At 60.9% G+C, this 18381-nt stretch overlaps 1 protein-coding gene across 3 annotated transcripts in view; it reads right to left on the bottom strand.

The window, feature by feature from the left end:
• SARDH (sarcosine dehydrogenase) overlaps positions 1-18381 on the bottom strand; it is a 59516-nt gene that overhangs the window by 33862 nt on the left and 7273 nt on the right. For all 3 annotated transcript variants that reach the window (XM_059142146.1, XM_059142147.1, XM_059142148.1), the window contains exons 8-13: positions 11854-11958; positions 10583-10712; positions 7952-8038; positions 7631-7721; positions 4556-4697; positions 1354-1437 (exon numbers count right to left, since the gene is read on the bottom strand). In XM_059142146.1, the coding sequence (XP_058998129.1) occupies positions 1354-1437; positions 4556-4697; positions 7631-7721; positions 7952-8038; positions 10583-10712; positions 11854-11958 (639 nt within the window). The remainder of the gene's footprint in view (positions 1-1353; positions 1438-4555; positions 4698-7630; positions 7722-7951; positions 8039-10582; positions 10713-11853; positions 11959-18381) is intronic.

Genomic DNA, 18381 nt, shown 5'->3' with positions numbered 1-18381 from the left:
CAGCGTGGCCAGCCCTGCCCAGCCTCCTTCCCCCAGCAAGAGCCGAGTGTGAGATTCTGACTGCGCTGGGCCACTCGGCCGCCCTGGGGCCCCCCCTCAAGCCCTGGCATCTGGGGCGGGGCCTCTGCACAGTCATCTCTCTGCCCAGCAGGTGCAGTTCCCACCAGCCCCTGAGGCCCCAGAACGGGCATTCCAGGTCGCTGTAGCCTGGCCGGGCATCCAGGATCTGGGGGACATCTTGTCACCTCGTGCCCTGGACACCTAGGATGGCTCCCAGGTGAGAAGGTGCAGAGCCCACCCATCTCCAGAGCAAGGGTCCCGGTCCCTGCTCCACTGTCTTCTACTCTCCTGGGGGACGGGGGCTTCCAGGGACAGGCCAGCTGGCACGCGGAGGGCTCTGCTCAAGGCACCCTGTCCTTGTGGCCCCAGCCTCTCAGCCTCCTGGGGACAGGCCTGTCCCCCAGCATCTTAGAGAGCCTGTCTCCTCTGTCCTCAGGTGTCTCGGGTTTGCCTGTCCCTCCAGTGATTCAGACCTCAAGGGGAGCTCCGTGCTCCTGGGCAGAGGGCAAGGGTCTCTACAGGCTGATGGGAGAAGGGGCCAGGACCGAGGAGCCTGAGAACAGTGACCTCTGGGCAGTAGCGAGCTCTGGTGTCTGCCTCGCTTGCCTCCGGATGCCCTGGGAGCGGCCTTGGGCCCTGAGTTGCTACGGAGACGGGAGGAGTTTGCGCAGGAAGGGCACTGGGAAACAGCAGAGGGAGATCTGCACAAATCTGGATCAAATACTGTCCCTCTGGCTGGGCTGGAAGCATCACCACGCCTGCTCCAGCAGACCCCAGCCCCAAGCTTCACGGGTGGGCGGCGTGGCTTCTTTTCTGATGGCCCCGGGGCCCATGGGAGGCACGGTGGGGGGGGGGGGAGCCCCCAGGAGGGCACCAGAGGCCAGGAGGCTGTGAAATCCCAACTTACAAACTAGCGCGGAACGCCTAATTTGGGGCTAAGTCCTCCTACTAACATAAAACACCAGTTGCAGTTGCCAAAAATATATGAACAAAATTATGAGAAGACGCGCTAATTTCTCCTACACACGGGCGGGGGCTGCGCTGAGCATGGCCTCCTCACTGTGGCACACCAGCTTTCCCCAGGGCCCCGGGCTTTTCAGAGCCCCAGAAGGCCTGAGTGACAGCCCCCGGGCCATCAGCAGGGGAGGGACTCCGGGCGCAGCTACAGGGGCTCAGCCTTCGTGCACACAAGACTCACCCTCCCCACAGGCCCCGCCTGGGCTGGCAGCCTCGCAGGTGGGGTGGGGGACGGGCGTGGAGGGGGGGCCCCCCCGGCCCAGGGGGTCTACTCACCGGAGCTGTGCCTTGGGGAGTAAACCAGCCTGGCCGCTCCCAGCCCTGTCGCTCCTGGAACACACAGCCTCGGGCGAGTAGCTCCTGGGTAGGGGTGGGGAAGAAGCACCCTTCAGGCCGGGCCAGACTACCCCCAGGCCGGGCAGCCAGTGACCCCCAGGGAGCAGAGGGCAAAGAGGTCTGGTGGTGGGACCCAGGACCCCATGCCTGCCCCAGAACCCCGCCCCAGCTCCCCCTGCCCCACTCCAAGAGTCCCAGCCTATTGAGAGACCTTCTGCTAGGGACAGAATTGCACCCCCAAGCTCCTATGTTGAAGCCCTAACTCGCAGTGGGGCTGCATTTGGAGACGGGGCCGTGAGGAGGGGAGGGAGTGAGGTCATGCCGGGGGGCCCTGGTCCCAGGAAGGGAGGGCCCGGCCGTGCCACCACCCCGACAGGGCAGACGCAGCAAGACGGCAGCCCTGGGCAGCTAGGAAGACGGGCTGCACCTGGAGCCGGGCAGCAGCCCCGGGCTCTGGGCTCCCAGGCTCCAGAACGGGGAGAAGGGAGGTCTACGGGGTCAGGCACCCCGTCTGCGCTGTGCTGTTCCAACAGCGGGAAGAGGCCAGCAGTCTCCCTCCTAGGTCCCCCCCCACCCCAAGAGAAGCGACAGCAGCAGCAGGTGGCAACCACCCAGCAGCGGACGTCGGTGACCGGGCACGGTGAACCCAGTGACCCTGCAGCGGCGTCCGACACACGCCGCACCATGGGCGAGCCTCTGGCACGCGGGCCGGGAAAGCAAGGTCACGTGGCGCTCGGCTTCCCTCACATGCAATGCCCACCGCAGAGACAGAAAAACCCGGGGGTGGCTGTTCTAGGCGGGGCCGGGGGCGGGGAGAGTGGGGAAGCCCTGCGTCACGGGCACGCGGTCCCCTTTCGGTGGTGGTGACAGTCGCACAGTGTCGTGAATGTCCTTATCTCCTGAATCGTGTGCTTTAACGCGGTTGAAATGGCCAATTTTATGTGTCCTTCACCGCGAGACAAAAATGTAACAGCCTAAATTGGTTTCCTGGGCCGAGCTCACACGTGCCTGCGCGCAGGGACTGCCCCCGCGGCACCGAGCCGCTCTCAGACAGCAGGACCGTGTCCAAGAATCCGGCTCCGTTCCAATGCTGTCTGCCCCAGGACGGCATCCGAGTCCCGGGGGAGGTGGGGATCCCTCACGGCTGCCCTCTACTCCGGGCTGTCACCTGTGCTCCAGACCGACCGGCCGTGGGTCAGGACCCCAACTGGGGCAGCACGGATTTGCTAAGCGGCTCACACGGCTCCGGCTCCGAGAGCTGTTTCCCCCACTGGGTCGCCCGTGCACTGCAGGAGGCGAGAGCTCGGGGACAGCCAGACGCAAGCGGGACAAGCGGGACGTCAGGCCAAGTGTAGGGGAGGGTGTGGGGCTTCCAGCTCTGCCCGAATCTCCACGGGCTCCCCAGCCCAGACGCTCTCTGTGCCCCTCCTTTGGGGTGTTTAGGAAGGCGTCATTCCATAGGCACGACTGATTGAAGCAGTGGCCGCTGGTGATTGAGTCCACCTTCCGCCCCCCTTCCTCCCCAGAGACCAGGGGTGGGACAGGAAGTTCCTGTCCCCTAATCACGGGGCTTCCAGCTGGGTTCCCTGGCAGGCAGTCTCCTTCCTTAGGTTAGGCCCAAAGCCACTATTAACGTAACAAAAGGAATCTTTTTGGCTCTTGACACTTAGGAAATTCCAAAGGTTCAGACCTTCCCACCAGACATGTTCCTTATTCTAAGTCACAGCCTCGCACGGACACAATAAAGTCCTAGAGCGGCAGATTTCTTTGAAAATCAATTTGGGCTGGGGAACTGCCACTCTCACGTTTGGAAGGGGCCTGCGTCCCCCCCGCAGCCCCGCCCAACAGGCAACGGCCGGGAGCCCCAGGCTGAGCAGCTCTAGAAGCCGGGGCTGGCAGGGGTCCCGAGGCTCTGGACCGGCCGCCTCTGCCAACTCCCCTGGGCCACCCAGACCCCGAGCCGGGAGGGAAGGGGCCGAGGTCACACTCCCAACCGGTGACACCCCAGAAATGTCCTCTTCGGATATCCAAGGGGACAGCAGCTGAGGACACAAAAGATCCCCTGCAGTGAGTGAGGCATGTGCCTCGGGGGAGCGTCCCCTCCCCAGGAGGGAAACAGGGGGGCTGGGCTCTTCTCATACAGCAACGTATGGCCAGGAGGTGTCGTGGGCAGGGCTGGCCCTGTGAGAAGGCAGAAGCGTTGCTGGGCACGGCGGGGGGCGGGGGGGGCGCTGGCTCCTGCGCGTGTCCTTGGGGCAAAGCTGTACACTCCTGAGCGGTCCTTATGAGGCCCCTGCTTCCACGGCCAGCCAAGCAAGCCCTGTGTTCGCTGGGGAGGCCGTGGAGCCCTCAGGATCCATGCAGGGTGAATAAAGGCCCGGGCAGCCTGGGGAGGGCCGGAGGCTGTGTGGGGTCCGAGACCGTTGCTGGTCCCCTAAGCTAAGCCAGAGGGCAGGGCAGCCTGGGAACCACTGATGTCTTTGGGCCTCTCCCCAGGAGGTGCAGGGGACACTGGGTCCCTCTGGGGTCCAGGCCCTGGAGTCCCAGATGAAGGAGGTTCCTTTACTCAGCTCCGGAGGGGAGCCGCCCCTTCCTGCCGCCCCTTCCTGCCGCCCCCTTCATCCACCCATTTGGCAGACGTCCCCTGAACAGTGGTATGAGTCAGGCTCTGGGCTCAGTGCTCGGGAACCAGACACGACGGCACAGCTCCCCAGCCCAGGGCCACAGAGAGGCAGAGCTTGCATAGGCTGGAGGCACAGGGCAGGTGCCTGGCTTGGGGGGGGGGGGGCTGCGAGAGTGCACAGGGCCAAGCCCCAGGAAGGGCATCCGACGATGGGTTTTATCGTACAAGTAGAAGCTGGCCAGGGAGGAAAGGCAGCCAAAACACACCCCTCCACTCCCCCCCAACCCCGAGCAGAAGCTCGTGTCCGTGGCACGCCCTCCTCCCACAGGGGACCCACTGACGCTGGCCTGCCACTCTGGGCCACCAGCAGCCAGCGAGGGCTCCGAGCACATTCTGCCAGGAAGACCCTGGGAATGACCGAGCCCCCATCGCCTCGGCAGCTGGGGCACCACACGCCCTCCGGTCACCCCAGTCCCCTGGGTGTCCTGCGGGTCACCGTGCTCGTCAGGGGGGCGGTACCTCGTGCAGGGGGTCGGTCCTCATGTTGCGTCCCGCCAGGGGCTCGTCGTGGGGGAAGACCACGGAGTAGTTCTTGGCGTAGGACTCGTGGCTGCGCTCCCGAATCCAGCGGCGGTGGTCGGCGAGCTGCGGATGGAAGCGCCTGGGGCGGAGGGAGAGGCCGTCACTGCGCGGGGGCCTGGGACGGAAGGGCTGGCCCACGACCCAGGACCCAGGACAAAGCTGGACCCTCACCCTCCACCAGAGTCCTCCCCGAGGCCTGGGCTCAGCAGAGGGTCCGGGCTCTGCTCTCCCACGGGGCGGGGGGGGGGCTCCTCGTGGCGACCCCCGCCCACTACACCAGCCTCCCTCCAGCCTTCCTGAGGCCACAGCAGCCGGAGCCTCCCAGCGGCAGGTCCGTCTGGTCTCCGTGGACAGCCATGGCTGCCCCAGCCGACTGCACAGCCGCCGGCGCCCCTGTGTCCTGGGCCCCAGCCCCACCCCCGCACATACTTGCTCTCAGACCCGCCACCCTGGCTGTCCCTCCCCCTACTGTCCACCTGCTGGCGTCTCATGCATCCCCCAGGCCCTAGGTCCTTGTCCGTGCTTCATCCCCAGTGATCCCTGTCCCAGCCGGTCAGGGCTAACTGACGCTTACTCTGCACATAGTTTCAGAGAGCGACATCCTGCCTGGGGCAGGGGAAAAGCTACAGACGGGAGCCTAGGACTGTGGATATGATCTCTAGGAATCCCGAAGATGCCCGGAGCTCCCTTCTGGCACAGGACAAGGGCCCAGTGCCCTCTGCGGGAATGTCTGTGGAACCCCGTTACCCCGCAGCCCCTGGAGGGAGGGCCGGGGAAGGAGCCACGAGCTGGGCCAAGCAAGGGTCTGGGGAGGGTTCCTGGAGGAGAAGCGGTGTACAGGGCGTGGGTCTGGGAATCTGCAGCTGCCTTTGGAGGGGTGGAGATGGGGAGGCAGGAGGCTAGGAGGTCTGGCCTCTGCTGATGGCCACTCTCGTCAGACGTCCCCCCATCACTAGGAGTGGACGTGGTTCTCCTGGGATGGGGCTGCTGGCCTTCCCAGCAGCTCTGAGGGTGTGAGTCCTGGACGAGAATGGGGACAGGCAGCTGGAGGGTCTGGGGAGAGCTGGATCTCCTTCTTCAGGCCTCGGGGCCATCAGAGGAAGCCGGACCCAGGGCAGGCCTGGGTGATCCCGACTGACAGATGTGACCCCTCTGGCAGGCGTCCCGCCGGCCAGCACCGCCAGCCCCTCCACTCTCATCTGTGCCTGTGTGCGCATGGCGGGGATGCACGACCAGGGACCGGCAGGGGAATGACCACACCTGCGTCCACACAGACCTGGCCACAGCGTTCGTCCCATGAGCAGGCGGCCGGGGCCTCTGGCCGGGGCCGGGGTCCAGCCACCCTCCTCACTCAGAGAAGGAATGACTCCTCCTCCCACTCACTGGGACCCCAAGGACTTGGGCTAAAAAAATCACAGCCTGTGCTCCAGACCCTGCCCACCGTGCATACGAGACTCAGACGCACTCTGCTGAGGGTTGGGTCACTGCTCCCGTCTCACAGATGGGAAAGCCACCTGCCTGAGCCACGAGGGTGGCTGGACTAGTTCGCTGCCCCCGCCTCTACCCACCAGGCCCGAGCTCTTAAGGTTCCCTCCCCGTGCCCTCTGCCTCCTAACCCGTGACCTCCAGGCCCCAGCCTGCGAGCCATAAGCCAGCCCACGAGACGCTCCTGCCAGGGAAGGCAGCCGACCTAAGGCTGCCCGCTGACTCCAGGACTGTGCACCCCCTCCCTGCTGGGCCTCCCTCAGCCCAAGACGGGTGCAGGCAGGCCAGCCTCGTCCTGCAGCTGTGGCCACCGCAGCACCAGGAAGCTGCCCCCACCCCAGGCCGGGGGTGAGCCCTGGCGGGTGGGTCCGTTCCAGGGCTGAAGCGCTCGCCCGCCAGGGAGGTCAGAGCCTGGCCCGGCTCCGGCTCGCGCCCCGTGTGACCTGCAGACAGACGGCCGTCCCCAGCGGCGCCTCCTCTCGCTGTTTGCAGCAGGAGGGGCCTGGGCCGGCCCATCCTCACGGCCCCTCCAACTATCGTTTCTGGAACATTCCTCTCTTGGGAAAGCGTGGACGCAGCCCCAGTCAGGCTCTGAGGCAGCCACAGTGCAGACTGCCGTGCCAGGCGCCACGGAGGGGGTGGCAGTCGGGGAATCTCAGTGTCTGTCTGTCTGCCTCTGTGCGGGCCAGATACCCCCCCCACCCCCCAACGCCACAGCAGTGGGCGTAATGTCCTCATCGGGCCAGGAAGGCGCAGGGTTAGCAGAGCAGGAGCACGAGCTGAACCAGCCCCTGTGGGCCGCCCGGGTCCCCCCAGGGAGGCTGTCTGCCAGGACCAGTAACGGTGGAACGGGCTGGACTCCCACAGGGCGTCCCTCCAAGCTGCTGCCTGCGGACCCCAGCCCTGTCCGCTGCCCCCGCCCGCGGGCCGTGGCTCGGAGTGTCTCCCCCTGCACTGCCCGTCGGCAGAGGGTGGTGCAGACTAGGCTGCCCCAGCTCTGATGCCAGCCCCCCTCTACCTGGGCTCGGGTCTGTCTGGGCTTCCTTGCAGACGAGTTTCAGAGCGATCTACCGACCCAGACGCATTCGCGGCTCCCAACACTGGCAGCACACAGTGTCATGACCCGAGGGTCGCGGAGAGGCCATGGCGCGGCCTGGGGTCAGACATTCCTATCACCCAACGGCATCTCGGCTCAGGGCTGTCGGCCACCCAGCCTCCTCCTGTGGACCGACAGTAACCAGCGCAGCCTCGCTTCCTGGGCCGCGTGTGGTCCCACCTGCTCCCCAGGCCTCAGTCTCCCCATCTGCAAAGTGGGATGACGCAATCCTGCTGCTGATCCTGGAGCCATCCGGAGGTCAAGCAGGACGCTGGCACAAGAAATCCCGGAAGCTATCAAGAGCCGTGGATCTGCCAACCCCAGGCCCCTGCTGGCACCTCTTCCAAGAAGCCCTCTGGATTTCAGGGAAGGCTCCTTTCTAGAGAGCCCTTGCCATGTACCCCACTCTACCGAATCCCGGGGCCACTCGCCTGATGTCGTAGCTGTACATGTCCTTCTCCGGGCGCCCATGGACGATCCAGTGGGCCAGCTCCCGCCCACAGCCGCCGCCCAGCATCATTCCTGGCAGGGGTGGAGCCAGAGGTCTGCCGAGGCCTCGGAGCCCAGCCCACAGCCGGCATCACCCCTCCCCTAGCCCTGGATCGCACACCTGCGGTGCTGTGCACCTGCTAATAGGACCTCTGCCCTCCCTGCCGGCCTCCTCGGCCCCACCCCCGGCCAGGATCCCCCTCCCCAACTCTGCCTGGTGGAGCTGCGGGGGGGGGGCCCAAAGTGGCGGTCCTTGTACTCACCTGCACTGTTGAAACCACAGCCCAGGTAGAATCCCCGGAGTTCGGGTGCCTCCCCCATGAGGGGCTTGTGGTCCGGCGTGAAGGACTCTGGAAGGAAGGGAGCGTGATGCTGCCTCCGGGCCATGTGCCTCCGGGCCATGTGCCTCCGGGCCAGGGTCTCCCGAGGGGGCAGCGGCCGGTGAGGTCTGCTGGTGCCTCTTCATCCAGTCCTCCCCCACCTCACAACTCAGCTCAATGCTGCTTCCTCCAGGGAGCCTCCCTGATGGCTCCTGCCACATTCCCAGGCTCCTCAGCATTTATGGCCAGAAGCACCCTGCTGGGCAGGGACTCCGCCTTGCAGAGTCCAGGTTTGTCTCACGACGGTCACCACTCCCCTGCTGGTGAGGAGCCTTTCCCCAAGCCCCATCACAGGGCGAGGCTCTCCCTCCCTGTGCCACCTTCCTGCAGTCCACTGGACCAGGAGAAACGTGAGGGCGGGGCCGGGCTTCGCTCACCGCCGCGTCTCAAGGCCTGGCACAGGGCCCACCCCACAGCAGATGCCTGATAAATGTTCGCTGAATGAAGGGACGATCCTAAGTTCTTTGGGAGAGGGACGGGGGCTTCTGCTCCTGCCTGTTGCTGGCGGGTCACCCGGAGAGGCCAGGGCATGATGGCGAGGGACCCTCAGACATCATCATGAAGAGCCGAGCTTTGCAGCCAGTCCTGGGTTTGAACCCTGCTTTACTCCTTCCTAGTTGTGTGACCTTGGGCTGGTCACTTCCCCTCTCTGAGGCTTAGTGTCATCATCTGTAAAACTGGGAGCACAGCACTTCCTTCCAGGGCTGTGGGTTAGCCCATCTGCAAATACTTGTAGCCCACGTGTCTACGCCCCAGGCTCGGCTCTGAACGAGACCAGTCCCAGCCCTCAGGGAGCTGACCAGACAGGGACGGACGCAGGAAACACACAAATAAGCAAAAGAGAATGTTTGGTAAGAAAACAGAGTGAGAGGAGAGGGTGCTGAGGGACTCCTGACTGCCCTTCCTGGCAGGTACCACGGTCACCAGGGGAGAGATGGGAGACCCTGGGAAGCGGGATCTCTCTAGCCCAGTCCCCTGCTAGTGAACCCCGGATGCCGGAGCGCCGCTCAGGGCTGTCCGGCCCCCGGCCCGAGTTCCTAACCTCTGTGCAGCTCTGCTCCCTGCGGGGGGAGCAGGCCTGAGCTGGGGGGGCGGCATCTGAGGCCACCCCCGTCTGTGGGGCCCGGGGGAAACCTCCAACCAGCTGGAGAGGGGATACCCCAGAGGGGGAAACCCCAGAGGTCTGAAAGACAGAGTAGGGGTGGCTGGGGGAAGGTGGGGGGGTCAGAGAAGGCAGAGAGCATCAGGACGGGAGCTTCCCTGGGGGCCCGTGCGGCCACCCCCGCGAGCCCTTGGGCAGAGTGGGGATGTTTCCCGCCTGGGACCATGGGAGGACAGGAAGGTCGGAGCAGCCTCATGGGGCAAGTCAGGGGGGACGAGAGCCTCTTGAATGTTTGACAAATGACTCAAGCCTGTACTACATGAGGACGCAGGAAGACGGGACATTTGGCTGCACAGTCGGGGCCCCCACCTTGGCGGTGACCTCCGGGACCTGGAATGGGAGATCTGCCTGCCCCCAGATTCCCCAGAGTCAAGGGGTTCTGGGACTTCCGAGTTCTGTTCTGGAAGCCAAAGGCCACTGACCGTGCTTGTGCTCCCTGGCAAGAGAGAGGCTGATTTCCGCCGTGAACCCTCCCTCCCAGGCAGGAGACCAGACACAAGATGTCCTCATAGCACCTCGCCTTTGTGGGAGCAGTGACTGCCCGGGCTAATTCAACACAATGCTCCCGGGTGACCCGCACTCCCGGGCTCGTCTCAGGCCTGTGCTGCTCACTGCCAGCCCCTCGCAAGCCCGGGGAAGCCATGGGGGGGGGGGGCGGGTAGGCAGTGAGTCTTCGGCCCACGGCCCACGCCCGGTGGGTGCTTCTAACCTGCTCACTGAGGCTGGGCTTCCTGAGAGCTGAACAGATTAGAGCCGCCCTGGCTGGCGGCCATGTGGATGCCAAGGTCATGGAGGGAGAGGACTGGACCCCTGCAGGCCGCGGCCCCGGCATTAGAACCTGCCCCTCTTCCGGCCCGGCCTGCCCCTTGGCTGTGGACAGCCCCTCCGTCCCCAGCCTCCGGCTCTCCCCTTCCCCACAGGGGACGCACAGCAGTTTGCTGGCCCAGCCGTGCCCCGCACCTAACAAGCGGCTCCCCTTCGTGCTCCTGCTGAGTAAGAGCTCCGCCACCCGTTTCACAGAGGAGGACACTGAGGCACAGGGAACTGAGTCTCAGACACAAACTTTCCCCTTTGGACAGCACCATATCCTTCAGGGACTCTTTCCCCAGCCCTGACGTGGGCCGAGGCTGGCCCCACCCATTGTCTGCCTTGATTGACGATGAAAGAGCCCCCACGCGTGCCAGGGAGGAAGGGGGGCAGAATAGGGCCTGTTCTGCTGGAGCCATGACGAGGGTGGCGTGTGTCCCGCCTGCTCGCGGTGGGGGCAGCCCGGGTCCAGGCCTGACATAGGCCAGACGCACTTCTCAGCCAGAAGGACCCTGGGATGCCCAGCTCCCAGCCTCCCCACTCACCAGGGCCACAGACCGTGGACTTGACCCCCGTCTTCTCCAGCACAGGGACGCGGTTGACGGCACCTTCAATGTGCGGGCTGAACACGTCCCAGTCCAGGTCGAAGAGGCCAAAGGCAAACTTGTCTGACACCTGGCGGGGGAGGCAGGGGTGCGGCCCTGTGACAGGGAGCTGAGCCCGACAAGCCCGCCCCGCGTTAGCAGAGGGACAGGGCTGGGCTGTGCCCCGCAGGTCTCCTCCGCTGACGGCGCAGCAGGGCCTGTCCGCTCGCCTTCCCCGTGTTGGCCCAGGCCCCCCCGTTCTGCACTAGATTGTTGCCGTGGCCTCTCCCTGGCCACTGCTCACCTGGCCTCCCCACTTCCTTCCACCCATTCTCCTAAGTCAGACCAGGCCCTCTCTTGCTCTCAATCCCTCCATGGATCTCCATGGCTCTCTGTGCCCGACAAAGCCTCACAAGGCCCTGTCCGTGTCCACCTCTGACGCATGGCCACACGGGCCTTCCTTCAGTTCTTCGAGATGGACCAGCCTGACCTGACCTGACCTTCACCCCCACCTGAGGCAGCTCCTCGCCCACCGGTTCTCTCTGCAGGTCTCTGCTCTGCCCTCAGCTCCCCGGGCAGCGGCAGGGGCAGGGGTTGCCCGGCCTGACCACAGTGTGAAGGGCCTCGCCCCGCACCACGCTTACAGGGCTTCTTCCTAACCTGCCGGCTCCGTTCAGCACACAGATCCCCACGGCTTCTTGTTTATTGTGGGTCTCCCCACCTAGACAGAAGCACCCCGGGATAGAGACTTTGATGTTGGTCTCGCCCTGTCCCCGGGAAGTAAGACAGCATCTGACCTGAAGCTGTCATTCAGTCATTCCGTTTCCGCATGAAACCAGGAGTGAGGGTGGCCCAGGCATGTTCGGGGGAGCCGAGGGGGCAGCCGGGCCTCAGGCAGCTCCCCGAAGCCGCTGGGGGGAGCAGCCAGGTCTGGGGGGATGCTGCTGCCGTGGGGGCGGGGCCTCAGGGGTGTTTGCTGCGGACACCGGGCTTTCAGGTTTCTGTCTTCCAAAGCCATCACTTTACATTTCTGCACTGTTCTCTGCATTTCTCTCACAGTCACGAGGCCAGCCCTCTCCCTGCCCCAGCCCCGGGTCTGCCTGTGTGCCAGGTTCAGAGAAAAGGAGGCAGAGGACCCGCCACGTCTCAGTGGGAGGCTGGGTTTCCTGGAAGAAGGCTTCTCCACGCTGAGACACGGCCCCGAATCACCCCTCAATCCCTCAGTGTCTCACCTCCTCCCAGAAGATGGGGTTGGTCTCATAGCCGCCCACAGACAGCGCGTCCCCTTGGAGGCGGAGGTAGACCGAGGCATCGTGGTCGCGGACATTGGGCATGTTCTGGAAGGCAGAGCAGAGAGGCCTCGGGTCAGCCAGGGCTGGGCGGTCCCAGGCCCGCAGTGGCCCATGGCATCTCCTCCTCATTGTAGGCCTCAGGTTACACTGTGGACAAACCACTCCCCCCACTCAAATCTCTCCTTCCCTAGACCCCAGAAAACAGCAGCAAAGAAGCAAGAAGGAGAAGAAGGAAGGAGAGAAGGACAAGGTCTAAGTCACGAATCCAGGGACCCGCGGAGGGACAAGAGCACGCGGAGCTCTCCAGCAACACCGTGCACGCCGAGCCGAGTAGGCACCCCTGCGCGGGCCCCGGGAAAATGCCAAGTGGGGCCCGTGCACACCCTCCAGTCGCCTCCTGTCTGCAGAGTCCTGGCTTGTGCCAACCCAGCTCCCTCTGCCGGGCCCGATGGGCAGAGTGCATGGTGTGTGTGGGTGTGAGTGTGTGTGCACATGAGTGTGAGAGCGTGTGCGTGTGTGCGCATGGATATGGGTGTATGTGTGGGAGTGAGAAAGAGTACGTGTGTGAACGGAAAGGCCAGGGTCTCTTCAAAGCAGTGAACCCAGGTCCCCTCCATCCCCACCCAGCACAGCCTGGAACCTGGCCTGGGGACAGCCCTGAGCTCTGGGGAATGGGGTCCCCACAGGCTCTGGTCTCAGAGGTGTGAGGGATGGGTTCCCGTTCCCCTCTACAGCAGCCCAGGGACTCTATCGTGGAAACACAAAGTGGCCTGTAGAAGGTTCCAGATGCTAATGAAGTGGCCTGTGGAAGATTCCAGATGCTGACATAGGGGCCCTCACCAAAGAGGACAGCTCACCCTCATCATCCCTTACAAGATGCCCTCCTGTCCTCCGTCTCCAAGCTTGTAGTCGGCCTGCAGAAACTCCCCCCTTAAAACCCACACCAGGAACTTCAGAGCGATGACAAGGTTGGGTCCATCAAACACGGGGCCATGGAAAAGGAACAGATGAAGAAAGAGGTCTCAAAGTGAGAGATGACTATCTAAATGAAAAATGCAACGGAAGGGTCGGATAAGACCATCTTCTAGATATGAGGCCAAAAAAAGACAAAGAAATTGCAATCAGGAAAGAGAAAAATAAGGAAATCACAAAGTCAGCCCTAAAGGTCCAACATCTCCCTTATAGGGGTTCCAGAAAGACAAACAGAGGAAATGGATTAGAGGAACATCAGAGAAGCAATCCAGGACAACTTCTCAGATTAAACATCACAGATCTCCATATTAAAGGGCCCACCAAGCCCTGTGCATGGGCAGGCAGCACAGAGGCCATGCTGGGGTAGAAACATCAGAACTCCAGAGGAACAGATGCGTCCTGGAGAATGGCACAGCATTCCTGGAGGCCAGAGGACCTGGAGCCAAGTCTTCAAAATTCTGACAGATAGCTTTAGATGGAGAATTCTAGGCCCAGTCAATCCATCAATCAAGTGTAAGGAAAGAACAAAGATTATTTCAGACATCGATGAACGCAGAAGTGTTTACCCACCATCTGCCCCTTCTCAGTAAGCAACCAGAGCACAAGCCATGGATCCAAACAGAAGAGGAGAGAAGATGGCTCCAGGGTTACAGCTGAGCAGAGGCCACAAGACAATCCTTCTAGAATGGAGATCAGAACAGCCGGAGGGTTCCTCCAGGGGAAGGGAATGGGACTCACAGACTGTATGTGATTTCCCTGATGTGCGGAGTGGTGCCGAACATATTCTTGAGAAGTAGTTGACAGTTGAAATGTTTAGGAGGACAATGGGACAGTTAGCATATAAATGCACATATCCTCAACAAAACACTAGCAAACTGAATCCAGCAACAGAAAAAAGGGATTATATCCCATGGCCTAATGAGATTTATCCCAGGAATGTAAGGTTGGCTTGACATCTGAAAACAAGTCTTTGTAATACACTGTATCAACTGAGTAGGATGAAAACCATCATTTCAATAGATGGCGGAGAAAGCATTTCCAACACATCTCATCACAAAAACACCCAACAATCTAGAAATAGAAGGGAACTTCCTGACAAAGGGTATCTAAGAAACACCCACAGCTAAAACACACTTATTTTCAGCTCTTCCTCTAAGATTAGGCCAACAGAAGGATGTCTACTCTCAGCACTTTTACTCGTACTGGAATTTCTAGCCTATACAGCAATGAGGCAAGAAAAAGTATTAAAAGGCATCAAGCTTGGGAAAGAAGGAGTAAAACGATCTCTATTTGCAGGTGACACAATCCTGCATGTAGAAAATCCTAGGAACCCACCGAACAACTATTGCAACTAACAAAACAGTTCACCAAAGTGGCAGGACACAAGGTCAATGTACAACAGACAAATAAAAACTACTGTTCTGTACTTCATTTCATCAACATTGGGCAATCAAAAAATGAAATTAATAACTCCACTCACATCATCGAAAGGAATTTTTTTGAAGATTTTATCTATTTACTTGAGAGAAAGCGTGCACTCACATGAGCACAAGCAGGGGGAAAGGGAGAAATAGAATCCCTGGCGAGCAGAGAGCCCGATGCGGGGCCCGATCCCAGGACCCTGAGATCATGACCTGAGCTGAAGGCAGATGCTTAATGGACTGAGCCACCCAGAAGCACCCATCAAAAAGAATTTTCAAATCCTTACAAATAAATTTAACAAAACAAGTGTAAAACTTATACTCTGAAGACGTGGCAATATTTTTGAAAAAAACTAAGAAGCCCTAAATGAACTTTACAAAGTGAAGACTGGACTAGGGCTAAGACGGCAATGCTCCACCGATCCAGATTCCACATGATCCCCACTACCGCCGCAGCCGGCTGCCGGGCAGAAACGGACAAACTGATCCGAAAATGCATACGGCAACGCAAGGGACCCAGAATACTTAAAACAATCTTGAGAAAGACGGGACTCGTGCTTCACGATTCAAGACTCGTTACAATACCGCCATCCAGACGGAGGGCATTAACACAGGACGTGCATCCCGGTCACTGGGATGGGACCGACGGTCCGGAAACAAGCCCTCACGGTTATGGTCCACTGATTTCCCAAAGGGACGCCAAGGCCATGGCCGGGGGAAGCAGGGATCTTCAACACGCAGCGCCGACACAGCTGGACGGCCGCACGCAAGAAAGGAAGCCGGACCCTTCCTCGCAGCATACACAGACCTTAGTCACAGTGGGTCACGGACCTAAGAATCAGAGCTAAACTCATGAACTTCTTAGGAGAAAATACGTGGGTCCATCTTCGTGGCCTTGGAAAGGGCGTTAGGAAATGCCCTTCGGAAGCAGAAGCACAAGCGGAAAAAGGAACATCCCATCTGCGGGACTTGGCCAGAACTGAGACCTTCTGTGTGCTGCCAACACCACCACCAAGGAAGGGAAGGGAACCCACAGCGCAGGAGAGGATTCGTGCCCGGCATAAGTCTGCAGAGAGGCTGTACCTGAATGTAACGAGAACTCTTCTGACTCAGTAAAAAGACCAACAACCTCATATAAAATGAGCAAAGTGTCTGCATAGACACCTCTCCAAAGCAGACGGAGGAATGGCCAGTGAGCACATGGGAAGAAGCTCCGCGTCATCCGTCGGTAGGAAATGCGACTCAGAACCCCGATGAGAGACTCTCCACTTCACACCCACCAGGACGGCTAGGGTCAAAGAGAGTCGTAAGTGGTGGCGAGGCGGTGGAGAAGTCAGAACCCTCCGCCCCGCGGATGGGAATGTGAAACAGTGCACATGCTTTGAAAATGGTCTGACAGTTCCTCAAACAGTTAAACATAATTACTGTATGATTCAGCGATTCCACTCCAAGATATCTGCCTGAGAAAAAGTGAAACACATCCACACAGAAATGTGAACATGAATGTTCATAGCAGCATTATTCAAAGCAGAAACCACTCGAACGTCCAGCAACAGGCAAGTGGAAAAATAAAATGTGATCTACAATAGAATATTATTTAGCCATTAAAAGGAATGAAATTCTAATAATGTATCCCATGGATGAACTTTTTCAGACTGAGTGAAAGAAGTCACACCCCAAGGGCCATATATGGTCCAATTTCATTGTATTAAATGTCCAGAATTGGAAAATCCGCAGAGACAGGAGTCAGATCAGCGATCATCTAAGGCTGGGGCGGGATGGGAAAAGGGAGTGACGGGTAACGGGTACGGGTTTCGGGGGTGGAGGTAACGTGGACAGAGATCAGAGCGCAGACAGAGGCAGCGGCGGCTACATAGGAAGCTGAGCAACTGGAAAACAATGAGTAACTCCAGGAAACACAAAAGTTGGATGCTATTTCTCAGGAGCTAATAATATTTCCACTGTCAGTATACGGCAAACCCTGACTACTTGATTTAACCAATAAGCAAACCAAAATCATTTTAGAAACTGAGCAGAAGCAGGGAAAGAGCACATCCCCTGTAGCTCTCTGGCACCGAAGAACTGCCTCCTCTCCTGGACCACTTACCCTGGAGAGGGGCACATCCGATGTGACTCCTCTGTCCCATCTCTGAGGACACACAGAGACCAAAAGGGATACCTTGGCAGATGCCCCCCCCCCCCCCCCAGTGTCTAGCTGTCCAGCGCCTCCATAGAACTGGAATAAGAAAGTCTGCACTGCGCGGTCGCTGGAAGGAGTGCATAGAAGTTCTCGGTAACCGAGCGCTCCGGAAACAGAAACAGTGAGATCACTACCTCTGTTGTCGCTACTACTCTAAAAACAAAACAAAACGAAAACTGGAGTTCTGGCGAGCAGGACAGTGGGGACACCTGGTGGCCGAGGAAGCCCATGACTTTCCTTCTAGCTCCTGGGGCCCCAGCACACTGAGCTGCCCTGGAGCGCCCAACGCGTCCTGCCCCCTCCACGCAGAAGCCCACCCCGCAGCTGTGACCCGGCCCCACTGGTGTCCCTTCCGCCCAACCGCACTCTGCTCCCTTTCATTGTTTCTCCTCTCCCCCACTCCTTCCAAACCTTGCTGGCCACCTCCTCTGGGAAGGCTGCCTGATAGCTCCAGCATTCCCTAATCTCATTCTCTGGGGCACCGGCCAGCTGGACCACCCTGTGCCCCGGGGTCCTGGCCATCGTCACCCTCACCGCAGCCACCACCCGAGGGCACCTGCTACAGCCAGGAGCCGCACTCAGCCCCTCTCCGACACGGGCTCCTCCCTCAGCCCCGTGCACTCAGTACCCTTATTGTCCATTTTGCAGAAAAGGAAACTGAGGCCCACCGACACTATGACTGGCCTGGCTGGGTGAAGGAGGAGCTGGGACGCAGCCCCGAGCCTGAGCCTTCCTGTCACCCAGTGCCCGGGTACAGCAGTGTCTGCAAAAGCAGCCGCAGACCAGCAGAATGAGGACCAGCCGAGAGCCCGGGACGCTCTGCAACTGTGGGGGACACACACACCAGGCCCGGAGAGGGAGGGCACCAGGTCACAGAGCAGCTGGCGCAGTGCTCGGCTCGGACCCAGCTCTGGGCCAGACCCTCAGAACTGGGGCTTCCTAGGACGCACAGCCCTGTGGCCACCCAAGAAGGATCCCTCTGCAGGACATAGCCTGTCCCCAGCCCTCCAGAGCCCACTGTGGCCTGAGGGCGACCCCTGGCGGCCACCTGAGGTCTGTGCTGCAGCCCATTAACTCGCTCATGAACCAGGGAAGCCCTGGGTCAAGGGGGAGGGGCAGGAGTGTGTGGGGAGGCCGGCACCTGCCCCAGCCCCTCAGCAATGTGGTCCCAGTGCCGAGCCAGAAGCCGGGCTCATCCCGGCCAGGACGCTCGTTGCCGGGTCCCACCTCACCCTGTCCCCGTCCACCCCCTCGGCCCCCCTGAACTGCCTTCAGGTCCTGGGCTGCTGGGTTCCACACTCTGCTCCCTGGCCTTGGAGTCTCCCGAGCCCCCCGCCAGCCTCCGCAGAGCCCCATCAGCCTGCTTGGGAATTGCTCCTTTACGGGTCTGTACCTGCCCTCCAGCTCAACCCCGACCAGAACTGGGTTCTAGAAGAGGGCCTGGGATGCACAGTCCATGTTGGCTGGTGGGCGGGAGGAAGGAGGGTTACATGGAATGGGGGTTAATGGTTCACAAATGGGTGCGGGGGGGGGAGGGAGAGAGGAGGCACTGACAGGGTGACCGCTGACAGGGTGACCGCTGACAAGGTGACCATTGACAAGGTGACCGCTGACAAGGTGACCATTGACAAGGTGACCACTGACAAGGTGACCATTGACAAGGTGACCGCTGACAAGGTGACCACTGACAAGGTGACCGCTGACAAGGTGACAGGAAGCTACCAGCCACACCACAGTGGGACAGCGGTGGGGAGGGGGTGAGAAGGGGAGAGAGGGCAGGGGTGCAGAGCCCTCTGTCTCCCTTGGCAGGGCCTCTCCAAGCCCCCAGGGAGGACCTGAGGGTCTGAAATCGGCGCCTCTGACACCGGCCCCCGG

The sequence above is a fragment of the Mustela lutreola genome, chromosome 12, assembly GCF_030435805.1.
Source record: "Mustela lutreola isolate mMusLut2 chromosome 12, mMusLut2.pri, whole genome shotgun sequence".
NCBI lineage: Eukaryota > Metazoa > Chordata > Mammalia > Carnivora > Mustelidae > Mustela > Mustela lutreola.
The sequence above is the reverse complement of the archived record's forward strand: the minus strand, read 5'-3'. Positions and strand labels throughout refer to the sequence as shown.